General features: G+C 54.4%; 4 protein-coding genes across 16 annotated transcripts; 3 read left to right on the top strand and 1 right to left on the bottom strand.

Moving 5' to 3' along the window:
• GPANK1 (G-patch domain and ankyrin repeats 1) lies at positions 233 to 3,964 on the top strand. Of its 12 annotated transcripts, none has more exons than XM_013977624.2 (5): positions 233 to 509; positions 1,102 to 1,247; positions 1,556 to 1,660; positions 1,738 to 2,434; positions 3,328 to 3,943. In XM_013977624.2, exons 4-5 carry the CDS (start codon positions 1,830 to 1,832, stop codon positions 3,770 to 3,772), a joined length of 1,050 nt encoding a protein of 349 aa, XP_013833078.1. In that variant the 5' UTR covers positions 233 to 509; positions 1,102 to 1,247; positions 1,556 to 1,660; positions 1,738 to 1,829; the 3' UTR covers positions 3,773 to 3,943.
• C7H6orf47 (chromosome 7 open reading frame, human C6orf47) lies at positions 5,722 to 7,171 on the top strand. Its single transcript, NM_001244686.1, is given in 1 exon segment — positions 5,722 to 7,171. A coding segment is annotated over 1 exon segment (894 nt). The 5' UTR covers positions 5,722 to 5,969; the 3' UTR covers positions 6,864 to 7,171.
• Positions 7,744 to 12,094, bottom strand: APOM (apolipoprotein M). 2 transcript variants are annotated; one of them, XM_021098346.1, is made up of 6 exons: positions 10,059 to 12,094; positions 9,556 to 9,710; positions 8,724 to 8,797; positions 8,532 to 8,630; positions 8,285 to 8,436; positions 7,744 to 7,890 (listed from the first exon to the last, which is right to left on the bottom strand). In XM_021098346.1, the coding sequence occupies exons 1-5, from the start codon at positions 10,170 to 10,172 to the stop codon at positions 8,333 to 8,335; spliced, it is 546 nt and encodes a 181-aa protein (XP_020954005.1). In that variant the 5' UTR covers positions 10,173 to 12,094; the 3' UTR covers positions 7,744 to 7,890; positions 8,285 to 8,332.
• Positions 12,409 to 24,171, top strand: BAG6 (BCL2 associated athanogene 6). The gene is given in 26 exon segments (NM_001145382.1): positions 12,409 to 12,670; positions 13,342 to 13,462; positions 14,835 to 14,952; positions 15,073 to 15,269; positions 15,508 to 15,561; positions 15,725 to 15,799; positions 16,680 to 16,859; positions 16,862 to 16,917; positions 17,430 to 17,559; positions 18,030 to 18,227; positions 18,434 to 18,686; positions 19,037 to 19,114; positions 19,457 to 19,569; positions 19,679 to 19,766; positions 19,976 to 20,259; positions 20,809 to 21,106; positions 21,266 to 21,435; positions 21,628 to 21,681; positions 21,809 to 21,911; positions 22,002 to 22,126; positions 22,271 to 22,417; positions 22,517 to 22,576; positions 22,686 to 22,829; positions 22,914 to 23,021; positions 23,542 to 23,688; positions 23,984 to 24,171. Coding segments are annotated over 25 exon segments (3,384 nt in total). The 5' UTR covers positions 12,409 to 12,670; positions 13,342 to 13,354; the 3' UTR covers positions 24,080 to 24,171.

The following is a 24,404-nucleotide window of genomic DNA, read 5'->3' as shown; positions in this document are numbered from 1 at the left end:
TGGGGAGGGTGGGGAAGAGGGCAACGCGCAAGCGCTTAAAATCGTGCGCCGCGGTGAACGCCGGGAGATGGAGTCCTCGGAAGCTAGAAACTGGCGCAACTGAGAAAGGGCGAACTACGAATCCCAGGACGACCCGCCCACGACCCTGGTGTCGCGAGGCCCCTGAGGGAAACGCTCCGGGGCGGGGCGTAGGGAGCCGCCACCGGAAGCGGAAACGCAGTACCGTGTTCTGGGCCAGGGAGCCTGGGAAATATAGTCGAGTGATCTTATCACCGTGGGGCTGAGAGGGGGCGGGGAAAGGAACAAGACAGGCTGGATCATTTACTGCCGCTCCCTCTCACACAACGAGCCTCAGGCGTGCGGCCCTGCTACCCAGACCATTGACCTCATCACCGACCAGCTGCCTGGCCCTTATCGCTTGTGGAGCCCCCCTGTCCGAGTCAGCCTGCCAAGGAGACCCTCAACGGGGCCCATATTTCACTCAAGGGTTTGATCTCCTGAGGTGGGAGGTGAGGCCGGGTTCCGCGCTGAGGGACCTGGGTAGGGTGTGCTGGCTGAGCTGAGAGGTGTGAGAATCGGGAAGGTCCCGTGCGCTAACCTGAGGTGGCGCCAGCCATTCTGTTGCTCGTCCCCTTGCACTTCTCCATTTCCTTTTAAGGCTTGAACAGGGCCTTCTGCTGCGGGTGCTAAGTGCGACCTTCCAACCCTGGTCAGATTAATGGTGAGGGGCTGCGTGACTATTTCATTTCACGGCTTCTGGGCATTCTCCGCCTCAGGGCCTTTCTTAACCCAGAGGGTGGTTTCCCAGGTCCAGAAAATGAGCTTGGAGCGGGGGCCACGTTGAGGGAGGCGAAGAGCATTGTGGGGGCGTTAGGTAAAAGCAGGACCCCAACCGACAGATATTTCTCGATCCTCGCGCTACCAGGGCACGTGGCGTTTTGCGCTTGTGTTATTGGAAAGATTCCAGGGCGGGAAATAGCCCGGAGCAGCGCGCCTGCGTGCTCCAGTATTGTTTTTGTTTGTCCCCCGCCCGCTCCCCATTCAGCTGCGCATGCGGCTTTGACTGTGGACGCCTTTGCTTAGAGTAGCGCCATTTTGCAGTACGGAAGCTGCAAAGCAACGAGTGGAACCTCCCCGCGAATCGGCTTCCTGCTTCCGGACAAATGTCAAGTCTGTTTTTGTTTAAGAATACCCCGAAATAGGATCCAGGAAGATTTAAAGAGCCAGGCTGATTGTTTTCCTTAATGGTATGTCCCGCGCAGTTGTAAAGTAGTTTCAGAGAAAGGCTGTTATTATTGATGGTGAGGATGGAGTGGGGGCAGAGCACAGGACTTCTGGGCAACTGTCTTACAGAGTCTACTTTGTTAACCTTTACTAAGGGGCATGGTCTGTTACCATAGGGTTTCCTATTTTTACACAATCCGTGGTCCTCGGGGTTCACTTTCCGCGTAGGAGGGTTTTTGTTTGTTTTTGTCTTTAGGGCTGCACCGGTGGCATATGGAGGCTCCCAGGCTAGAAATGGAATTGGAGCTACAGCTGCTGGCCTACACCACAGCCACAGCAACGCAGGATCCAGCCGTGTCTGCAACCTACACCACAGCTCACAGCAACGCCGGATCCTTAACCCACTGATCTGAGGCCAGGGATCGAATCTAATCAGGTTTGTTAACCACTGAGCCACGAAGGGAACTCCCGGGAGGGGATTTTTGATTCTAAGGATACTTGTTTTTATCCCAGCAGGTGTCTGTAGGTGATTCTGGTCATTGCAGGACCATCTGGGACTTGGCTTCCCCCTGCCTAATCTCATTTTCCCAACTCTCCCCAAAGCCATGTCCGGGTCCTCCCTCATTAACTTTACCCCAGCCACTGACCCCAGTGATCTCTGGAAAGATGGGCAACTGCAGTCACACCCTGAAGAGCTGGAGCCCACCCTGGATGGGGCTGCAGCCCGGGCTTTCTATGAAGCTTTGATTGGGGACGAGGACAGCACCCCTGAGCCCCAGAGATCTCAGCCTGAGCCTGCTAGAAAGAGGAAGAAAAGACGAACGATGAGGGAGACTACAGCAGGAGCATCAGGAGAAGATGGACAAAGGAGATCCCTTGAGGCAGAGGACAAGATGACCCAGCAGATACTGAGGGCAGCCCAGGAGGGGGACCTGGCAAAACTGAAAAAGCTGTTGGATCCCCATGAGGCAGGGGGAGCTGGAGGGAATATCAACGCTCGAGATGCTTTCTGGTGGACCCCACTGATGTGTGCTGCCCGAGCAGGCCAGGGGGCAGCTGTGCGCTATCTCCTGGGCCGTGGGGCGGCCTGGGTGGGGGTCTGCGAGCTGGGTGGCAGGGATGCTGCTCAGCTGGCGGAAGAAGCAGGCTTCCCTGAAGTGGCCCGCATGGTCAGAGAGAGCCCCGGAGAGACAAGGAGTCCAGAGAACCGGTAAGGGGAAGCCTTATCTTTCATTGTGTTCTGCCCTTCCTCACACTTCACACAGGAGGCCACAGAATAGAGCCAAAGGGTTTACTTTCCTGTTCCCTAATGTAGGCTGATCGGGCAGTGTGATTATGAACAGGATACTCCCTTGGATTATTTTTTATATAAAACATTTTTTTCATTAAAAAAAAAATTGGGGTAGTTCCCATTGCGGCTCAGTGGTAACAAACCCAACTAGTATCCATGAGGACGAGGGTTCAGTCCCTGACCTCAGTGGGTTAAGATCTTGGCATTGTCGTGTGGTGTAGATCTCACATGAGGCTCGGATCTCACATGGCTGTGGTTGTAGCATAGGCCAGCAGCTACAGCTCTGATTTGGCCCCTAGTCTGGGGACTTCCACATGCCGCAGGTGTGGCCCTAAAAAAGACAAAAAAAATTTTAAGTTTTTTAATTGAAGTATAGTTCACGTATATTTGCTATATTCCCACATTGCATGGGCTCCTTGGGTTTAAATCCTGACTGTACTTACGTGGGCAAGCAACCTAACCCATGTGCCTCAGTTTCCTCATCTAAGAAATGGAGCAATAAAAGCACCTTTCTCTTAGGGTTGTTAGGGTCAAATAGGTTAATATATGTAAAGTGCTAGAAAAGCACCTGTCCCATACTAAGCACTATACCAACACTAGCTATGGTCACTATTGTTATTTTTCATCACCCAAGAACTTTGTGAAGCCTTTTTAACATCTGTTGGCTCAACTATTCCCTTTTGGGTCTCTTATCATGAAGTGGGGAGGAAGGCAATTTGTTCCTCAGCAGAAATACAGGAAGGACCTAACCCTGCCACCCTCCTGAGGCCTCAATCCTTGTGTTGCCCTTAACCATTCTTTTTTCTTTGCAGGCCCCGATCCCTCTCCCCCCAGTACTGTGAGACCTGTGATGCCCACTTCCAAGACTCTAACCACCGTACATCCACCGCTCACCTGCTCTCACTGTCCCGGGATCTCCAGCCCCCCAACCTGCCCCTTGGGGTGCCTACCTCCAGCCCAGGCTTTAAGCTTCTCCTAAGGGGGGGTTGGGAGCCTGGAAAGGGACTGGGACCCCAAGGTCAAGGCCGTGCCAACCCCATCCCCACTGTCCTCAAAAGGGACCAGGAAGGATTAGGCTATAGATCAGCAGCCCAACCCCGAGTTACACATTTCTCAGCTTGGGATACACGGGCGGTGGCAGGGAGGGAGAGAGTCCCTAGATTGACCACACTGAACCAGAAGGAGAAGAGAAGGCAGGAGGAGAAGGACAGAGCCTGGGAGCGGGATCTGAGGACATACATGAATCTTGAATTCTGACCTCAGCAAGGTCTGACCCTGGTTTGCGGCTGAAACCTGAACTTGGGCCCCTGAACTGGGTACTTGGGCTTCTACTTCCTGGGGTCTGTCCAGGGTACAAGCCTTCAGGTTTGATAAGTGGGCTCTGCCCTTGGGAAACAGGTTGAGAAATAAATCAAGCTTTTCTCCCTCTTTGGTGTTTTATTCACTTTTCTGGAAGCTTTTGCAGGGAGCCACATGAAATCCTGAGCCGGAAGAGGCAGCTCCTCTGGGTAGCATGTTGGGGTCACCTCCCTGCCAGTCTGGTTCACTTCTAGTCCCAGCACTGCCTGGAGTGCCCCACCTGTTTTTCACTCGCTCAACTAGGAATTACCCATCTCTGCAAGTCTGACCTCCCCCAGAAAGTGTCCCCTGCTCACTCCAGCCAATTCAATCACTGATTTCACAAGTTAGCATACTATCTATATGCTAAGAATAGAAATAGGCATTCTGGAGTTCCCACTGTGGGTTAAAGGTCTAGTGTTGCCGTAGATAGCTGAGGCATAGGTTGCAGCTGAGGCATAGGTCGCAGCTGCGGCTCAGAATCAATCCCTAGCCCAGAAGCTTCCATAGCCACATGGCCACAGGTGCAGCCCCAAAAAAGAAAATAACAGGCATTCCTCATCTTCGGGTTGCCTGCAGTTGGAGGAAGAGACAGGATGTGATCAAATAAAATGCTTGGTGGTAGGGGAAGTCAGGAAAGGCCCGGGGTGATGAGAGTGGATAGCGTCTTACAAGAAGAAGCCAGTGTGATCAGAGGGTCTAAGATGCAGCTTCTGGGCTATTAGCTGAACTGGGACCAGAACTCTGGCTTCCCAAATCTGCACTTTAAGCCAAGGTTCTTCATTTCCATACCTGAAAACTCCGAGGGCAAGAAGTATACACTATTTGTCTACACTTGTCTCTCCCACACTTCCTCTCCTGCTCCTCCTGCTGCAGATACCAGGTTCCAGGCACATGAAGAGCTCGTTGTTGTCAAATTCAAGAGGTAAAATCTGCAGGGAGGAGTAAGGAAGGGCTCCTGAAGTCCCAAGCCTACCCCCTCCTAGCTTTCTTTTCCAGAAAAGCCTTTCACAAAATCATTAACAAGAAGAGGAGTAGTGTGGAAGGCGGAGAAGAACCCAAAGGCTGGCTAGAAAGGGCAGGTGAGCTTAGGGGAACACTGGGGGCATCGAGGGGACAAAGAAGGGAGGCCGGGTTTATTCCCAAACTCGAGCCCCAAGCCGTGTCAGTTCTGCGCCCCGCGCTACAGCCCGGTGCACACTGATGGCGCGCACAAGCCGCGCCAGGGCGGGGGGCGGTCGGCCGGCAGGGTCCGCCCCCCGAGCTGTGGGCTCCGCCCCCGCCTGGCCCTCTGCTCCCCGAGCAGCTGCTTCCGGGCTCTGCGGCTCCCGGGCGGCTCCGCGAGGCCGCGACCGCGACCCTGGGCCCTGGAGGGGCAGCAGCGTCCGGACGCCTGGCTTCCCAAGCAGGTCCGCGCTTTGCCTCTCGATCGGGATCTCCGTGGACATTTCCGGCCTGACCTTGCAGAGGCCGAGTCTCAGCTGCGTGCTCCGGGGCCAGTGGGGCCACTTTATAGGGTTCACAGCCCTCTGAGTCAAGGGACGAACGTTGCTGGCTGGAGTTTGCCGGATAGCTCTCCCCCTACCCATCTAATAGGAGACTTCTTCCTGCGCTCCCTTAGGGCAACAGTTCAGGACTCCTCAGGTCAGGAGCACCTACGACCCGGGGCCACCTTCTTTCTTTCCTTCTTGGATGGAGCACCACCTCCCCAGTTTCTGGGGCACCTTGGGGCGTGGCCTTGGTGAGTGAAACTTGGGGTGCTGCCTGCTGGGAAAGAAACCTGGAAAACAGGGAGGACCCTGTGAGGGTGACCCAGGCTTTGTCAGATCCTGAGACTTGGAATTTGTTGGGGGTGGTGGTGAATGAACTTGGAAATACCTCCTTTTACCTCAAAACTGAAAAGGAAACAAGCCACCTGCCACACTTGAGGCTGCATGACCACCCGGAGAAATGGTGAGCCATTTCTGAATTGAGTAGGACTCACCAAGCAGATACCTGTTCTTCTGATCCTGAACGGAGTCTGGCTTCTGAGGAAACACTCAGCCTCCAAACCTGAGAGTCTAAGCAGTGCCAGGAAGCAGCCCCAGAATTTGGGGGCTAATTACGCACCCCAACCATGTTCCTGCGACGACTTGGTGGCTGGCTACCTCGCCCCTGGGGCCGCCGGAAATCAGAGAAGCCTGACTTGCCCGCCCCAGAACCCAGACAGATGGACAGCTCCTCTGAGAATTCAGGGAGTGACTGGGATAGTGCCCCAGAAAACATGGGCGATCTGGGGCCTCCCAAGACCAAGGACTCAGGTGTACAGAAGAGCCCTGGGGCTGGTCCAGAACCAAGCAGGGAGTCCCAAGTTGAGCAGCTGCGGTGCAGAAGAATGGATCCTCTCCAGTGGGACAAGAATGTCTCTGGCACTCAGGAGTCTGAGCGACTGGAGGCTGGAGAGGCCACTGTCAAACCAGGATGGGATCCTGTGGACTCAGATGGCACCAGGAAACCCGGAGTGTCCCCTGAAGGAGGACTGAGCCCTCCTGGGCCTGAAGCCCCCGTGGAGAAGCCTGGCCGGCGTCAGAAGCTGCTGGGCTGGCTTCGGGGGGAAACAGGCGGGGGAGCAGGGGCTCCCTCCCAGTACCTGGTGGGCCCAGAGGAGAGTCTGCAGATCTCCACCAACCTGACACTGCATCTGCTAGAGCTGCTAGCCTCTGCCCTGCTGGGGCTGTGCTCAAGGCCACTGCGGGCAGCCTTGGACGCGTTGGGCCTGCGTGGACCACTGGGCCTCTGGCTGCATGGGCTACTGTCCTTCCTGGCTGCCCTGCACGGGCTCCATGCTGTGCTGAGCCTCCTTACCGCCCACCCCCTGCACTTTGCCTGCCTCTTTGGTCTTCTCCAGGCCCTGGTGCTGGCTGTCAGCCTCCGGGATCCTAGTGGGGATGAAGTGGCCACTGACTTGGAGGGTGAGAAATTGGGGAGGGAGGGTGAGGAGCAGAGAGAAGACCCAGGAAAGGGGCTGTGACCGTGGGGTAGGGTATGAGCCAGGGGCCCACCCGCCTTCAGTAAGGTGGGAGTGAGGGTGAAGACAGAGTAGTGGGAGCATGGTCCAGGTTGTGGGCACAGGGACCTCAGGGATGGGGCAGAAACCCCAGAGTATGAGGGCATGGTGCCCCCCTTCACACACAGGAGAGCTGTTTAGGGTGTCTCTGTTTATGGGCAGTGGGGGCATTGCCCTTGAATTCACCAGCTATTAATTTTTGCTTTTACATTTCTCCCATTTCCAGTTTCTTTTCCACCTCCACTTTTTAAAAGCAAAAAAAAAAAAAAAAAAAAAAAAAAAGTGTGGTGGTGGAGAATAAAGACTAAAGGATCTTCTCTACCTTTTCAAAACTCCAGGGGGGAGGAGACCAGAGGCAGGACAGACAGACCTCTGGGTGGGGTAAGAGAGTGGTTGGGAGACTCAAGGGATCTCTTGGATCCTGGGATCTGTGCCATCTTGGGAAGAGTGGCATTGCCAGGTGGGTGGATTGGGGTCTGGACGGGGTCCCACAGGTGGTGGGGAGCCTATAGGGAGGATCTGGGTGTTCAGGAGCCATAGGGAGTGGGGATGGTGCAGACAGTGTTGGCAAGAGGGCCAGCTCAGAGAGGCTGGCAGCTCAGACAGGTGGTGTGGGGAGCACTGGAGTTTGCAGACCCCACTGAGGGGTTAGGGGTCTGCTCACTCAGCAATAAACAACTGTTTCACATCAAATCCTAAATATACCACTACAAAGTGAGAGTTACTGCCACTTAGTGTCCTTCCTGACGCCGTGCGGCTGCGGGGGTAGGCGGTAGATGGTCCAGGGGGCGTACTGAACTGGGGGGAGTGCGACCGATGTCTGGAAACAAACCTCCAAGTGGGATGAGGATTGAAAAATCATCTTTATTACTCTTGTAAGGGATTTGGGATTCTCCAGCTTTTCCCCCCGACCCCACAATCTCAGCTTCCACTGTATCCATCTGGGAGCACAGATGAACCATTGGTCAGTTACTAGACAGCTCGCAGGCCTCTGGTGGGAGGAGGGAGAAAAGGAGAGGATGGAAAGGAAGAAGACCCAGGGAGAGAACAAGACTGTGGTAATGGGATGAGGAAGAACATAATCCCTCATTTCCTCATGTCAGAGAAGGGTCTCTGAGACCTTTTCCCTGCAGACATCTGTCCCCAACTGACTCTCTGCCCCCTTTATCCACTGCCAACTCAGAAACTTCTGAGTAGCCCCAACCCCATCCTGGCTCCCTCTGGTGCCATCACAGTCTTTGACACAAATGGAGGTGTCAGCACAGCCAGTCTGATGATGTCAGCCTTTGGCCATGCCCTCTAGTGACATCATTTGAGTCCCTTTCACCCAACACTTGCAGAAGACATGGTGAGTCCTAGTTGTCTGTGAGACTTTACCCCCTCACCTTGATTCCTGGGAGTCAGTAAGAAGGCCTTAAAGTCCAGGCAGGAGGTCAGGGACTGGAACTCCTCCACACACTTCTCAGGAGGGTGTGGTGAGCGATCTGGAAGGGCAGCGATCCCTCACCAGGGATCTCATGGAAGCACCCAGCCCTTTCTGGGATGACATTACAGGGCCCAGGGAAGGGAGCTCTCCTGCGGGCATAGCCCCGTGTTTCCCCCCAACCCTCCCTGCTTGGCACCCCCACTCACTGTAGAGGAGGAAGCGCTGGTAACCCTGGCCTGTCTCTTTCAGCATGATTCCACCTGGGCATGTGCTAGAGAAGAGCTTGGTCTTCATGTCAGGGCGGCCTGTGGGTGGGCGGAGGGAAATGTGAGAACAGAGATGCAAAACCAAGTGAGCGCAGCGGGGCTTGGGGAGAATGAGGGCTGGAGAGAACCAACCTTCTGTTCTGAGATCTGTGTTTCCCTCAGACAGGCGGTAGATCCATTTCCGGGGCACACAGAGCCCATTTTTCCTGTAGAGGTGGTGGTGGCAAGGAGGAAAGACTGAGTGACATCTCAACCACTCAGTACCAGCTTCTACCTTTATCTTATTGTTTTTATTTATTTATTTTTTTGTGGCCACACCTGCAGCATATGGAAGTTCCCAGGCTAGGGACTGAGTCCAAGCCACAGCTGCTACTTAGGCCACAGCTGTGCCAACTCCAGATCCTTACCCTACTATGCTGAGCCAGGGATCACACCTTTGCCCCTGCAGTGACTCAAGCTGCTGCTCAGATTCTTAACCCACTCTGCCACAGCGGGAACTCCTATTCCATCTTCTTTTTTTGGTCTTTTGTCTTTTTAGGGCCACACCCATGGCACATGGAGGTTCCCCGGCTAAGGGTCAAATCTGAGCTACAGCCGCCAGCCTACGCCACAGCCACAGCAACGCAGGATCCGACCCACATCTGCAAGCTAAACCACAGCTCACAGAAATGCCGGATCCTTAACCCACTGAGCAAGGCCAGGGATTGAACCCATGTCCTCACGGATGCTAGTCAGGTTCATTAACCACTGAGCCACAATGGGAACTCCTTATTTCTTCTTGAAGCCCAGGTCCCCTTGGGTTTCAAGCTAAGGTATGGTTAGATACATCTCTCTCCAGAGGGAAGCTAATGAAGCTGTTGAACTCAGTGAGCTAAGGAATAATGGATATGCCAAAGAGCCCAGCTCTTTGTGGGAGAGCATTCATACTTTGGGCAGATTGCACCTCTGCCTCCTCACCACTCACGTGCGGATGGTAGCTCGAAGCTGGAGCTGCATGGGAACAGAGCCTGCAGCCATGTTGAAGACAATGTTGTCCACAGGGTCAAAAGTCGCCAACTCCTCCTTGGTTGGAGCTGCCCCTGCGATAAAGTACCACTGGCCCAGGTGGGGCTCTGGGAACTGGAGATGAGGGGAGCAGAAGGTGGGTCTCACTACAGAATCCATCCAACCTCTTCATCAGTCAGGATGGCAATACTTAGGGCTGCCTTTTTCCAATTTGGGGGGGGGTCAGATCCATTCAGTGACTTTTCCTCTTTGTCCCTCCTCAGTAAACCCCACCCCCCAATTCTACCTTGTCTTCCCATTGATGGCCACAGTACTAATGTTTTTTCAATGTTCTTGCTTTCATCACAACACTCACACCCTCTTCCTCCCTTCCTTTCTAGTCATTCTAAGCCACTCACCCTCTTCCCTCGGAGCCACCCCACCACTGCCCCCTGCAAAGCTTCCCAAATTCTTAGTTCATACCTCTTTCCCATCCACTCCTCCAGTTGTCAGTTGACTGTGCTCAGGGCACTGGTAGATGGAGTTAAGGAGAATGCCATAGAGGTAGAGTAGAGCTGCCCAAATCTGGTGGAACATCTTCAGGCAAGAGGGAACTGGTGCTCCGCGTGGAGTGGCTGGTGCCTTAACTGTTCTCCCCCACTAGCTGCTCAGTCCACTATGCTTCCAGCCCCCTTGCCTCGACCCTTGACCCTTTCACCTGCTAATGAGTAACTTCAACCTTGTTTTCCACCCCAAGCCTGGATTACTAACAGTGTTTGGGCTTTCCTCCCCCTCTTCTAAATGCAGCCACTCCACAATACATCGTGGCATATCTAGGGTCTCTGAGGAGTTATAAGGAGAGCTGAGCCCTCCAGTAGAAGCTTGTGCTGTTTCAACCCACATCTGAGCTGGCTATTTGCTGGGCTGTGCAGTATTGAAGAGTCGGATTTGAGTCTTTCATCCATTCACTTAGCAAACTATTTTTGAGTTCCATCTGCTTGTCAGGAACTGGCTAAGCCCTGGGAACATAAAAATGAGTAAGACACAGTCCCTGGCCTTAAAGATGTCAGTCTAAGGAAAACTAGATATCTAAACAAATTATTGCAGTACAAGCTGGTAAGTGCTTTAGAACAGGTGTGAACTGGGTGCTGGAGCATGGTGGATGGGAGGCTTTCTCTCTTAAGTTATTATTGGGGAAACAATATTATGCCCTCCCCAAAGTTTGCTGACACATTAATTCATTCACTCACTGTTTATTACTACAGGTAAGAGGCCACATAATCTAGTGCTTAAAAAGAATGGACAGTGGTGTCAGACAGAGTGGGTCCAAACTCTAATTTCTGTTACTTATAGATCTTCGACAATTTTGTTAATCTTTATGCCTGTTTTTTATCTGTAAATTGAGCAAATCATTAATCTTATAGGATTAAAAGAGCTAATGCAGATAAAGCCCTTAGCGAAGGCCTGCACATTCTAAGTCCAAAGTAAACATTCGCTATAATTAATAGTAATGTTTGTAAAGCACTTTATAGTCTCTGGGGGGGAATTAAGTTCTCAAATAATAAGAGGCAAGGAAAGAATCGTCAAGAGGCAGTCATTGGGTAGTGCCAAGTGTCATATATAAAAGCCTTTCCACATCTGAGCTAGTTATTACAATGAGAGCAGTTAATGAGACTTCTTTTATAGATTATTTATAACCCATGGACTGCTATAGGCTTGTGATTTGGTTAAAAGAACAAAATTTGGGTGGGTATATGACGGTTCATTACACTGTTTGGGGTAATGTTTCACATTTTTTATAATAAAAAATTAGACACAAGTTATTGGGGGAGTAAAGTATAACTGCTTGGGAGTCTGGTAGGCCTGGATTTGGTCGGTTCTGCCACTTACATTCCCCTAGGAGCACTCACCAATAAAACGTGTGTAATAACTAGCTCAGATGTTGAAAAGCTTTTACGTATGACAATATGTGAAACCCTCAGCAAACTGGCTGACATAGACTAGGCGCTCACTAAACAGGTCCTCCTTATAACTCTTAACTCAAACAGTACTGAGATGGGTATAATATGAAGCCCAGAAAGGTTGGGCACTGGAGACAGGGACCTCGGCAGCACCGCGGAAACGAGGCCCTTGCCCAAGGGGCGGGGGGAAGGGGGGAGAGCAGAGGGGACGGTAACCCCCCAGACCTCAGGCCTGCAGAAGCCATTAGGCGGCCCTTTCAATTCCCCAAGGTTAGAGTCTTGCGTTTCAGTCCAGTCTGACTCCATTTGCTCCCAATTCCCAATCTCGGAGGCGTCCTTTTTTATAAACAAACGTCCTGAAAGGTAGTAAATCCTCAACTTTTCCAAAACATGATAATGTCCCCCCGCGGCCGCACACCGCGGGAAGGAACATGGCGCCCACGCTCCACAAAACGCCCACGGGCAAAACCGAGGTCAGGCCCACCGAGGTCAGGCCCAACGACGCCACCGCAGGAAAGTCAGCTCGAGAACCACCTCCAACCGCCTATGGAAAGGGTGACTTCCGGAGGCGCCGAAGGAGCGGCGCAGCGAGAGCGATTGTGAGAGGCTGACAGAATTCTAGGTGGCCTGGTCAGTGCCGCCTCAACTTCTCTGCAGGCCAAAACTTTAACGTAAATTAGCGAGGCACAACTCTCAGGCTCCAGATTCCAAACTCCATACAACTGTTCAAAACCCCCCTCGAGGCAGTCGAAGAGTCTCACTTTGTAATTTTTTTCTTCAGGCATTTATAGCGGCCACCACAACCCCCTACTGCTTAAGCGCGCGCGCACAGGAGAAATGAACAGGGCCGGAGGGGGTGGGGCGGTGCCGAAGTGTGTACGCATGCGTAGTGCGACGCACGCAGGCGCAGTGAGGTACCCCGGGAGACGGTGGCGGCGGCGGCTCTTCGGGGTGCTCGGCTCCCTCCCATCTAGGCCGGCCCCGGCCCGTCTCGCCCCCAGGAACTCAGTTTGGGGCTGATAACTTAATCTTCGTGCCCTACAAAAGTAAAGCTTGGGGACCTGGGGGAGCCGGAAGTACCGCCTCGCGATCCCCAAATACTATCGGGGAAACGGAAGTGACCGTCGGTGGCAGGTTGGGGGAGACCGGAAGTGACGGTACCGTGGGGAAGTCGGGGGCGGAGCCGCGGGTGGAGGAGTGTGAGTGGGTGTGTGTGGTGTGTGTGTGGGGTGTGTGTGTGTGTGTGTGTGTGTGTGTGTTGGTTGCGCCGCTCTGCTAGAGCACCGAGGGAAGGTAGAAGAGGGGGGCAGTCAGCTAGCAGTTCTGGCCCCCTGTGAGTGTCCATTATCTCGAGTCCGTCGTGACTTAAGCGGGTTCGACGGGCGTGGCGTGGCGCGCGTGCGCGAAACCACTTTCTCCGCAGAGTGGCGCGACCCTCGCTCTCGCGTTGTCCCTGGGCTTGACGACTTCTCGGGCCCTTATCCTATCGCGACCGGTGATGACACTGGTCCTGTGTTTCCTTCCCTGTTTCCTAGCCAGACTGGCCCTCCTTTATTGTGATTGGCATCGTGGAGCCCCTCCCACCTCCCGTCCTCCACCTCCCTGTGCCGTCGATCTCTTGCCCTTTGTGTTTCTCTCTCTGTGCCCCGGAATCAGAAAGGGGCTGGGGGCGGGTGTGAGAGTGTGTGCTTGTGTGAGAGAAACTCTTCAGGTGTGGGGGCGGAGTCTCTGGCCGGGGTGGCTTCCGGGTATATAAAAATCTGCTCTGGGCGACAGCGGGCCTCCCTCCCTCCATTCTTCCTTAGAGAGCTGTCGGCCATGGAGCCCAATGATAGTACCAGTACCACTATGGAAGAGCCTGAAAGCCTGGAGGTGCTGGTGAAGACCCTGGACTCTCAGACCCGGACCTTTATTGTGGGGGCCCAGGTGAGACCCCAGTACTTCTGGAAGACACCTATTAACTCTTTTTGTAGGTTCCTTTTTCTGAGATAAGAGTCTTATCTTCTGGTCTTCTGATTTTCTTTCATTGATTTTTTTTTGTTAATATTGTAGCCAGAACGTTTGGTGTATGCTTTCTGTTGTGTGAGGCAGATTTTCTTCTGCTTTCTTTTACCTCAGTAAAACTCAATGTAGAAGGAAAGAAGGAAGGAGGAATCTCTGCCAACATCATGAGTGAACCCCAGCTCAAAGGGACAGACATGGTTCCTGTCCTTTGAACAGAACCTAAAATGCAAGTGTGTCTTAAGAAGAAAAATTGGCAAGGCCTGTACTGTGTTTTTAAAGAATAGAATTGGGGTCCTTTAATGCAGGTGGAGTCCTAATAGAATGTTGAGTGGAATTACTGATATTTATGATGTAATTTGAATCTTTTGAGTTTGATGTCATGGACACAGCTGTCTGTGGCATTACTTCTCTAATAGTTGTAGAAAAGATCATGAGGGGGTTGACCCATAGTTTTAAAACATGTATTTAGGGAAACTCTATAGGCTTTTGTGATTGGGTATGTAAATAGTTTGGTACTTCCCAAGTGGAGTTAGTTGTCTAGTTAGGAAAAATGTTTTTCCGTTTTGCTCCTTTTTCTTTTTTCTTGCTTGAGTCTTCTTTCCTTAACTAGATTCTTCACCACGGTGTCTTTGTCATTGTTTTATCTTTGAGAGTACAGAGTTGTATCATTTTGTGCTTGAGGAGGGGGTCACTGGTATCTTTAGACAGACACATTCTTTTGGAAGTCAAGGACAGAAGGGAATGTCCATGGGCTTTTCTCTTTATCAGCCCTGTAATTTTTCTCTTAGGTCCATAACCTGGAGTTTTATATGTTTAATGTCTGTGTTTTGACAAATGTTGCCTTAGTTCAGGGCTTTGCACAATGATTACCTCACAATTAAGACAAATTGGGAGTTCCCGTTGTGGCTCAGCAGCCTATGAACCAGACTAGTATCCATGAGGATGAGGGTTCAATCCCTGGCCTGGCTCAGTGGGTTAAGGATCTGGCGTTGCCGTTGCCGTGAGCTGTAGTGTAGGTCACAGATCCAGCTTGTATCCAGCATGGCTGTGGCTGTGGCTGTGGCCAGAAGCTGCAACTCCGATGCCACCCCTAACCCGGGAACTTCCATATGCTGTGAGTGCGGTCCTAAAAGGAAAAAAAAAGATGAAGAAAATTAAAAAAAAAAAAAAACAGACAGATTGGTAGTGATTTGATGATGGGATGGTTTTTACCCCTCACAGGTCAGTTGTCCCTCCTCCGTCCTTTTTTTTTTTCCATTCCCTGATTCTTATTCATGTCTCCTCTTCCTTATAGATGAATGTAAAGGAGTTTAAGGAGCACATTGCTGCCTCTGTCAGCATCCCTTCTGAGAAACAACGGCTTATCTACCAGGGCCGTGTTCTGCAGGATGATAAGAAGCTCCAGGAATACAGTAAGGGGGCGGGGGAGGCAGTTCAGAGGATGAGGCTGCTGTCCAGAGTGATGGGCTGAGGCCATGGGTTTACCTGATCATATGTTTTTGTGTGTATCTTGTTTGTTTGTTTTTCTGCAGATGTTGGAGGAAAAGTTATCCACCTTGTGGAACGGGCTCCTCCTCAGACTCAGCTCCCTTCAGGGGCATCTTCTGGAACAGGGTCTGCCTCAGCCACCCATGGTGGGGGACCCCCACCTGGTACTCGGGGGCCTGGGGCCTCCGTGCATGACCGGAATGCCAACAGCTATGTCATGGTTGGAACCTTCAATCTTCCGGTAAGCTTGTGTTCCACATGGGAGGGTTTTTGTGAGGGAGGGTAGTTTTGGTTGTGGTAGCAGCCAAGAGCTCCTAAGACAGGTGTGTCTGTCTCTAGAGGGGGTTTGGAAGATCCTGTGGTCTGATAATGGCCTCTTCTGTGAGGAGATAGGGGGTGGGCTCCAGAGAAGCAGTTGGAAGTGTGGGGGCCTTAGTATTTGGCTTCTCCCAGAGCAACTTCCCTTACCCTTTCCCCAGAGTGACGGCTCTGCTGTGGATGTTCACATCAACATGGAACAGGCCCCGATTCAGGTATCATGGGGCCTGGGAGGGTCAGGGAAGGGGATCTGGGAGAAGGAGGCCATGAGGTGGGTGGGGGGGTCTGGCTGAGGAGATAGCTGGGACCTGGTTTAATAGGCGGTGGAGCTCATGGCTTTATCTCAGATCTGCCCTGATTTTTCGTCTCTTGCGGTAGAGTGAGCCCCGAGTCCGGCTGGTGATGGCTCAGCACATGATCAGGGACATACAGACCTTACTGTCCCGGATGGAGGTAAGCGGGCAAGGCTTTCTGTCTGTCTCCCCCAGCCTCCCAGCCTTTTCTCTCAGCCTAGGGATGAGGGCGTGACTGGCCCTCGCTTCCTAATCGAGTCTCTTCTCTGTGACCTTCATTCTCTCGGGCAGAAAAAGTATTTTTGCGAGGCTGTCTCGATTCTGCTGATCCTTTTAAGTGCCTGGTATCTGGATCATTTGTTGCAGAGTCGTCAGAGGACTTTCACAGCAGCTCTTTTCAATTAAAGATTCCATGCTTTTGGAGTTCCTGTCGTGGCTCAGTGGTTAACGAATCCAACTAGGAACCATGAGGTTGCCGGTTCGATCCCTGGCCTTGCTCAATGGGTTAAGGATCCGGTGTTGCCGTGAGCTGTGGTGTAGGTTGCAGACGCAGCTCGGATCCTGTGTTGCTGTGGCTCTGGTGTAGGCCGGCGGCTACAGCTCCGATTCAACCCCTAGCCTGGGAACCTCCATATGCCACGGGAGCAGCCCAAGAAATGGCAAAAAGACAAAAAAAAAAAAAGATTCTATGCTTTTGTGTTTGTAAATCATCATACTTGACACTGGGATAGCCTAACTTTATTAGTTTGTGTTGTGCCTGCAACCAGTGATGCCTTCTCCTCGTGGAGGTTAGGAAACACCACTGCTGCTTTTTGTTAGCAACTTGTTTATGAGCAATACAGATATTTATCACTTGCGTAGTCTGTCTGTGTCTTACACTGGTCACTGGGAGTCAGTCAGACAGGTGCAGAGCTCTGGCTTCAGGGAACCTAGCTAGTCAGTGCAATTTCTCCACTCCATCTGCTTTGACCTGAGTAATCCTCTGCCACGGTCTCATCCTGTCTTGGGTGTCCTTGTCCTGACTCTCCCCTGACCTTCAGTGCCGCGGGGGGTCCCAAGCACAGCACAGTCAGCCACCCTCGCAGATGCCAACTGTCGCCCCGGAGCCGGTAGCCTTGAGCTCTCAAACATCAGAATCCGTCGAAAGCGAAGTGCCTCCCCGGGAGCCCATGGCGGCAGAAGAAGTGGAGGAGCGGGCCTCTGCCCAGAGCCCGGGGCTCAGCCTTCTGGCCCAGCCCCAGCGGGCCCAACACCTGCGCCAGAGACAAATGCACCCAAGTGAGAGCCTGCAGTGGGGGGCCCTTGGGGTGGGCGTGGGGTGGGGATGCTGAGTGACCCATGAGGTCCGGGGAAGGTCTGGTGGGAGAGAAAGTGTTGCTTGGAGGCCTTCCTTGTAGATGAGTGTTGGGGGCAGGGAGGGGCTCCGGAGGAGGTGAACGAGGTGAACTGGCTGCTGAGCCAGGAGCACTGCTCTCCCTGGGGCAGGGACTTCCGAATGGGGCTTCCTGAGCCCGATTAAGATTCTCTCCCCTGGGTTCACACCGGCCCTGTCTGTTCATTAGAGTTCATCTTTTTGCTGTCATGGGTGCAGGTTGTGGGGTGCACGGGCTGACGGTAGTTTATGTTCCTCTCCCCGTCTTCCCTGGGTGGGGTTAAAGAGCAGAAGCTCTGCTGGTTCGGGGACGGATTGGGCCAGGAGCCTGGGAGGCTGGGAAAAGAGAGGGCAGATGTGGTGAGGTTGGGAATCTGAGCGGAGCCCTGGCTCCCCGCCTCTTGGGGGTTACCCACAGCCACCCTTCCCCTGCGGAGTACGTCGAGGTGCTTCAGGAGCTCCAGCGGCTTGAGAGCCGCCTCCAGCCCTTCCTGCAGCGCTACTATGAGGTTCTGGGCGCCGCTGCCACCACGGACTACAACAACAACGTGAGGACCCCCCCCCAACCCCGCGCTGTGCTCCCCAGATGGAGCAGAGTGGGGTGCACATCTCCCCTTCCTCCCTCAAAGACAGTGTCTTTGACAGAACAGTTTTTGTCTAGATTTGGAGATAAGTTGGTGCTCTTCTCCTGCCTGACAGAGAGCGTGATGCTCTTGATGATAGCCGCTGGCTCTGGGCCCTCTTGATCCCCTAAGTGAGTCACTTAGGAAGTTTTTTATAAAGTAAGGGCGGTTAGCGGACGATGACTTACTGATTCATTATGGGACTGACTTTAATAGGGAATTACAGGCACAGAATAGAGTGTACTTGCAAAGATTCGGTCTGTATAGAATCTCCCGAGGCTGTACCAGCAGGTGGAGAAGACATGACGGTCTTGAGAAGATGGGGTTTTTCTTAGCGAGGTGGAGTCCAGCCTGATGCTTTCTGCCTTTCTGTGTTTGGCCCCCGGGGAACACAGCAAGAGGGCCGCGAAGAGGACCAGCGCTTGATCAACTTGGTGGGAGAGAGCCTGCGGCTGCTGGGCAACACCTTTGTGGCGCTGTCTGACCTGCGCTGCAACCTGGCCTGTGCGCCGCCTCGGCACCTGCATGTGGTCCGGCCCATGTCTCACTACACCACCCCCATGGTGCTCCAGCAGGCAGCCATCCCCATCCAGGTGGGTCACGGGGAGCCTGAGGGAGAGGAGGGCTATTGGTGGGATGACCCAGGGCAGCTGTCCGGCTTGAAGGAGTTTAGAAGGGGAGCAGACTGGGAAACATGGGGTGTCGTGGGATGGAGAGGCTTTAGGAGTAGAGCGTTGGGTGCTCCAAGTTAGGCTCTGGTGTTTTTCTCACTTCTGCCCCATCTCTCCGTGTCCTCCAGATCAACGTGGGGACCACTGTGACCATGACGGGGAATGGGACTCGGCCCCCCCCAACTCCCAATGCGGAGGCACCTCCCCCTGGTCCTGGGCAGGCCTCATCCCTTGCTCCCTCTTCTACCACCGTCGAGTCTTCAACTGAGGGGGCTCCCCCACCAGGGCCGGCTCCCCCCCCGGCCGCCAGCCACCCGAGGGTCATCCGGATTTCCCACCAGAGCGTGGAACCCGTGGTTATGATGCACATGAACATACAAGGTGAGTTAGGAACTGTCGCTGGCGGAGAGGAGCAGTGTGATGGGGGAGGCGGACTAGGTGCTGAGGCGCAAGGGAACCGGGGTGGGGAAGGAAGAGGCCAGGGCGGGTGGTGGCTGCAGAGGGACCAGCCACAGCTCTCGCAGTTGGCGTGCGTGGGGAGGGGCAGGAAGAACTGCTGGTCCTTGAAGAGCTGTCTACGTGGCGAAGGGAGCGCCTCCTCCCTGTCTGGATGGAGCGAAAGGCAGGCTTTCTGGTCGGGGGAGTGGAGGCCTGAGGCTCTCTGGTCTCAGGAGGATGCAGTTAGGCCCTGGCCTCGCCTCTCTCAGGGTCACTCTCTGTCTCCCTCCCAGATTCTGGCACACAGCCCGGTGGAGTTCCGAGCGCCCCCACTGGCCCCCTAGGACCCACTGGTCATGGCCAGACCCTGGGTAAGAGAGGGCATCAGAGCAGGCTGAGCTCCGGGCAGAGAGGGGTAGGGCCAAGTGGGTGGGTTGAAGGGGGTCCAGGTTCAAGGTTACATCAGACCCGCCCCCCAGGCTCCACCCTCATCCAGCTGCCCTCCCTGCCCCCTGAGTTCATGCACGCCGTCGCCCACCAGATCACTCATCAGGCCATGGTGGCAGCTGTTGCCTCTGCGGCCGCAGGTAATGAATGACCTGAAAGGGGAAGCCTGGGAGGTGGGGCCTGGTCCACCATGGTGGGCATCGTTGGCTGGCGGGCAAGGGCGCGGTCCTCAGCTCTCTTCAGTCTCTCCTCTCTGCCACCCACAGGACAGCAGGTGCCAGGCTTCCCGACAGCTCCGACCCGGGTGGTGATTGCCCGGCCCACCCCTCCGCAGTCTCGGCCTTCCCATCCTGGGGGGCCCCCAGTCTCGGGGGCTCTGGTGAGTAGGGTTGGGGGAGTTCTGACGGGGAAGAGGGTGGACGGCAAATCCCGTGTGGTGGGTGGTGCATGGAGAGGCCAAGACTGAAAGCTGCCCTTCTCTCCCTCAGCCGGGCGCTGGTCTAGGCACCAACGCCTCTTTAGCCCAGATGGTGAGCGGCCTCGTGGGGCAGCTTCTCATGCAGCCTGTGCTTGTGGGTGAGTCCTCGTTCTTACCCAGCGGCAATGTAATGGCGAAGGGCAGAAATTTCCACAGCTCTGAAGTCCACGCTCCCTCCCTGGTCTCTCTGGCGCCTTCCCAGTTCTCGCCACGTTCCTCTGTCCTTGGTGTTCCTCCCGGGAAGACCAGGATGGAGCTGCTGGGGTGTCCTGTTCTTTAGTTTTCAGCTTTCTCTTGGTCCCAACAGCTCAGGGGACCCCAGGAATGGCTCCGCCTCCAGCCCCTGCCACCGCGTCAGCCAGTGCCGGCACCACCAACACAGCCACCACAGCTGGCCCTGCCCCCGGGGGGCCGGCCCAGCCTCCGCCCCCTCAGCCCTCTGCCTCTGATCTTCAGTTCTCTCAGCTCCTGGGCAACCTGCTGGGGCCTGCAGGGCCGGGGGCTGGAGGCCCTGGCATGACTTCTCCCACCATCACCGTGGCGATGCCTGGTGTCCCTGCCTTTCTCCAGGGCATGACTGACTTCTTGCAGGTGAGTGGCTGGCGTCCTCACTTCACCCTTCCTCTTCCTGAGCCCACCTGTGCACTGTTGTTCTGTTGCCATTATATCACCACTGGGAAGGAACCCGGGAACTTACTGATGCAGAACCCTCTGTTTTATTTACTTGTGTGCTTTTTAAGGCCGCATCTGTGGCATATGGAGCTTCCCAGGCTAGGGGCCAAATTGGAGCTGCAGCTGCCAGCCTACACCGCAGTTCACGGCAACACCAGACCCTTAACCCACTGAGCAAGGCCAGGGATCGAACCCGCGTCCTCATGGATGCTAGTAGAATTCGTTTCTGCTCTGCCACGATGGGAAATCCCAGAACCCTGTGCTTTGGAGATGAGGAGAGGGAGGCTTAGAGAAGCATAGTCACGTGTCATGCTTTTTGATCTGGCCTGTTCTGACTGTTTTGGAGGCGCAAAGACTGGAGTAGAGCTCCCCATCTTCCAGACCCCGTTGTGCCTTCCTGATGCCATTTTGTGTCCTTGTGCCCATTCTCACTTATCTTCTGTTCTTTGTTCCTTTTCTGTTGGCCAGGCAACCCAAACGGCCGCTCCACCCGCTCCGCCACCTCCACCCCCGCCCCCACCTCCAGCCCCAGAACAGCAGACGGCACCTCCACCAGGGTCCCCTCCTGGTGGCGCAGGGAGTCCCGGTGGCCTGGGTCCAGAGAGCCTGCCGCTGGAGTTTTTTACCTCGGTGGTGCAGGGTGTGCTCAGCTCCCTGCTGGGCTCCCTGGGGGCTCGGGCTGGCAGCAGTGAGAGTATCGCTGCTTTCATACAACGCCTTAGTGGATCCAGCAACATCTTCGAGCCTGGGGCTGATGGGGCCCTCGGTGAGCAGACGGGGGTGCCTTGGTCTTCTCTGGGGAGGGGCAGCCAGGGGAAGGTAGATGGCGTTTGTTCAGGGGTATTTCCGAGGCGGGATGGGGTCAATGGGCTGGCGGGTTGGCCGGGTGGTAAAGGTCACGGCTAACTTCTGCCCCTGTCCCTAGGATTCTTTGGGGCCCTGCTCTCTCTTCTGTGCCAGAACTTTTCCATGGTGGACGTGGTGATGCTTCTCCATGGGCATTTCCAGCCACTGCAGCGGCTCCAGCCCCAGCTGCGATCCTTCTTCCACCAGCACTACCTGGGCGGCCAGGAGCCCACACCTGGTAACATCCGGGTAAATGAAGCCTTGGGCCCAGAGCTGTCCTTCTCCTCACCTTCAGTTCCATCTTCCTAACTTTATCTGTGGCCTGAAGCTACCGCTGCCCCAGCCAAAGCCCAAGCCCTGGGCTTGCAGTGGGGGGGTGGGGGGGCACGGTCTCGAGGGGTGGGGCTTCGTTCTAAACCTGTGCTCTTTCCTCCATAATAGACGGCAACCCACACGTTGATCACAGGGCTGGAGGAATACGTGCGGGAGAGTTTTGTGAGTAACCCTTTCCCATCCCTTCCTGGGCTCTGGTCAGCCTAGCTGCTATTCCAGCTGTTTCCTCCATGCCTCCCAGTCTCTCAGGGTTTCTGATTTGGGGGTCTCTGTGTGTCTTGTCTGTCAGTCTTTGGTGCAAGTTCAGCCAGGTGTGGATATCATCCGAACAAACCTGGAATTTCTCCAAGAGCAATTTAATAGCATTGCTGCTCACGTGATGCACTGCACAGGTCAGGGACTGGCTCGCCCAGGGTGAGGTGGGCATGTCGGATGTGCAGGGCTGTCCGGTGCCAGCATTCCTTCCTAATGTCTTACCGCAGACAGTGGGTTTGGGGCCCGTTTGCTGGAGTTGTGTAACCAGGGCCTGTTTGAATGCCTGGCTCTGAACCTGCACTGCTTGGGGGGACAGCAGATGGAGCTCGCTGCTGTTATCAATGGCCGAATTGTAAGTATCACCCAGCCTTCTGTTTCCTCGGTTTCCTTTCTCTTTGGGTTCCTACAGTTTTCATTTTTTCCCCTCCAAACTGCCTTGATCCCTTTGAAGAGCTGGTTGAGGGTTTTGTGTTCAAGTCTGCTTTGTGGCCCACAGCGTCGCATGTCTCGTGGAGTGAATCCGTCCTTGGTGAGCTGGCTGACCACTATGATGGGGCTGAGGCTTCAGGTGGTACTGGAGCACATGCCTGTAGGGCCCGATGCCATCCTCAGATACGTCCGCAGGGTTGGTGATCCCCCCCAGGTAAGGGACCTGATGGGCTCTGGGGTCGGGGGACTTGGGGGAACTGGCGAGATCTGAGAGGGCTTTTTGGGTTGTTCCCTTTTCTGTCTACTTCCACAGCCACTTCCTGAGGAGCCAATGGAAGTGCAGGGATCAGAGAGAACTTCCCCTGAGCCTCAGGTACCAGGGAGAGCCTGAGGAGCCAGATAACGTGGCGTGGAGGGCTGGGGCGGAAGGGCTGGAGGCCGAGCATTCTGAAGCCTGGATCTCCCTGCTGTCTGACTCCCAGCGGGAGAACGCTTCCCCAGCCCCCGGAACAACAGCAGAAGAGGCCATGTCCCGAGGTCCACCTCCTGCTCCTGAGGGGGGCTCCCGAGACGAACAGGATGGAGCTGCAGCCGAGACAGAACCTTGGGCGGCTGCAGTCCCCCCAGTGAGTGTCAGGCGGTGATCCGGTGGGTGGAGGCAGCTGAAAATTGTGGGAATTGCTACTTCCTTGTCATCTTTTCCTCCCCAGGAATGGGTCCCTATTATCCAGCAGGACATTCAGAGCCAGCGGAAGGTGAAACCGCAGCCCCCCCTGAGCGATGCCTACCTCAGTGGTATGCCTGCCAAGAGACGCAAGGTTGGTTTGCCTCTTCCCTGAGGAGCCCTCTTTATCCGAATTCCCATATTGTGCTTAGAATCAAACTAATTCGAGCTGGCAAGAATTCTTCCTAGTTCAGTCCCCTCATTTAATTGACGAGGAGACGTTTCTGGGACTCAGACTTGCTCCCCGTTGTTGCGCCACACCTTGGCATGAGCAGTCCTGTCGTCCCTCTGTTGCTGGATCCCCGGGTGACCAGGGCCCGTCTTCCTTAAGGTGGGCTTCCTCTTGTGGACTAGCTGGCTGCGAATGCTGGATGGCTTGACCCATCTTGCCCCTCTTTTTTCAAAGACCAAGTCCAGCACGTTCAAATGCTAGTTTTGGCCAGAGCCAAAACAAACTTAGGAAGGCATTTCTGTTGTCCCACCTGCATGTGGATTATTTCCCTTCTCTCCGCTAGCATGGAGACTCAGTGGTTGACTCATGGAAAGGGTGAGCTGGGTGGTGGCATTGGATCTGACGTTGATCCTCTTTTCCCTCTCAACCCCCTGTCCCCCAGACGATGCAGGGTGAGGGCCCCCAGCTGCTTCTCTCAGAGGCCGTGAGCCGTGCAGCTAAGGCAGCCGGAGCTCGGCCCCTGACGAGCCCCGAGAGCCTGAGCCGGGACCTGGAGGCACCAGAGGTTCAGGAGAGCTACAGGCAGCAGGTGCCCCCACCTTGAAGCAGCATAGGGATGGTCTAGTGGGAGGGGTTGGGCTAGGGTCGGTCCCTCTGGATCCCTTCAGAGGCGGCCAGTCCGGGGCTGCCACTTGATGGTTTTAAAGTGCTTTCTCCTAGTGGCATCTGGAAGGCTCAGTGACGCCACATTGGGCTACCGGACAGTGTGGCACTGGTGGGGACGTGTTAGCTCCTGAGGGGTGGCTTTGTGTGCTTGCTGGGATTCTAGGGCTTGGCCAGTACCCCTCCAACCTGCTTTGCTCTCTCTTTCTCTCTCTCTCTAGCTCCGAGCTGATATACAAAAGCGACTGCAGGAAGACCCCAACTACAGTCCCCAGCGCTTCCCTAATGCCCACAGGGCCTTTGCTGAAGATCCCTAGTTCTTTTGCTCCATGGCCCTCCATCATCAGGGGACCATTTCCCCCTTCTTCCTTCACAGTATTTAAGAAATAAAAAGTCAGATTTTCCTGGCTCTTTTGTCTCTAAATTTGTTTTCATTAAGTAGTAATTCCCAGGAACCTGGCTGCATTAAACAGCTTTTAACATCTCACCATGAGCAGATATACAGTGTTTTTACTTTTTGTGCAGCACAATTCTAAACTGTGCAAGCCTGTTTTGAGGTAGTCCATTTTCAAGGAACACTTGTGCAAAACCGTTTTGCATGTTAAGTGAAAGAAACCTACTGCACCTGCATGCTTTCAGGCT

The sequence above is a fragment of the Sus scrofa genome, chromosome 7 (assembly GCF_000003025.6).
Source record: "Sus scrofa isolate TJ Tabasco breed Duroc chromosome 7, Sscrofa11.1, whole genome shotgun sequence".
Classification (NCBI taxonomy): Eukaryota; Metazoa; Chordata; class Mammalia; order Artiodactyla; family Suidae; genus Sus; species Sus scrofa.
Note: the sequence above shows the minus strand (reverse complement) of the source record. Positions and strands in the feature narration are given on the sequence as shown.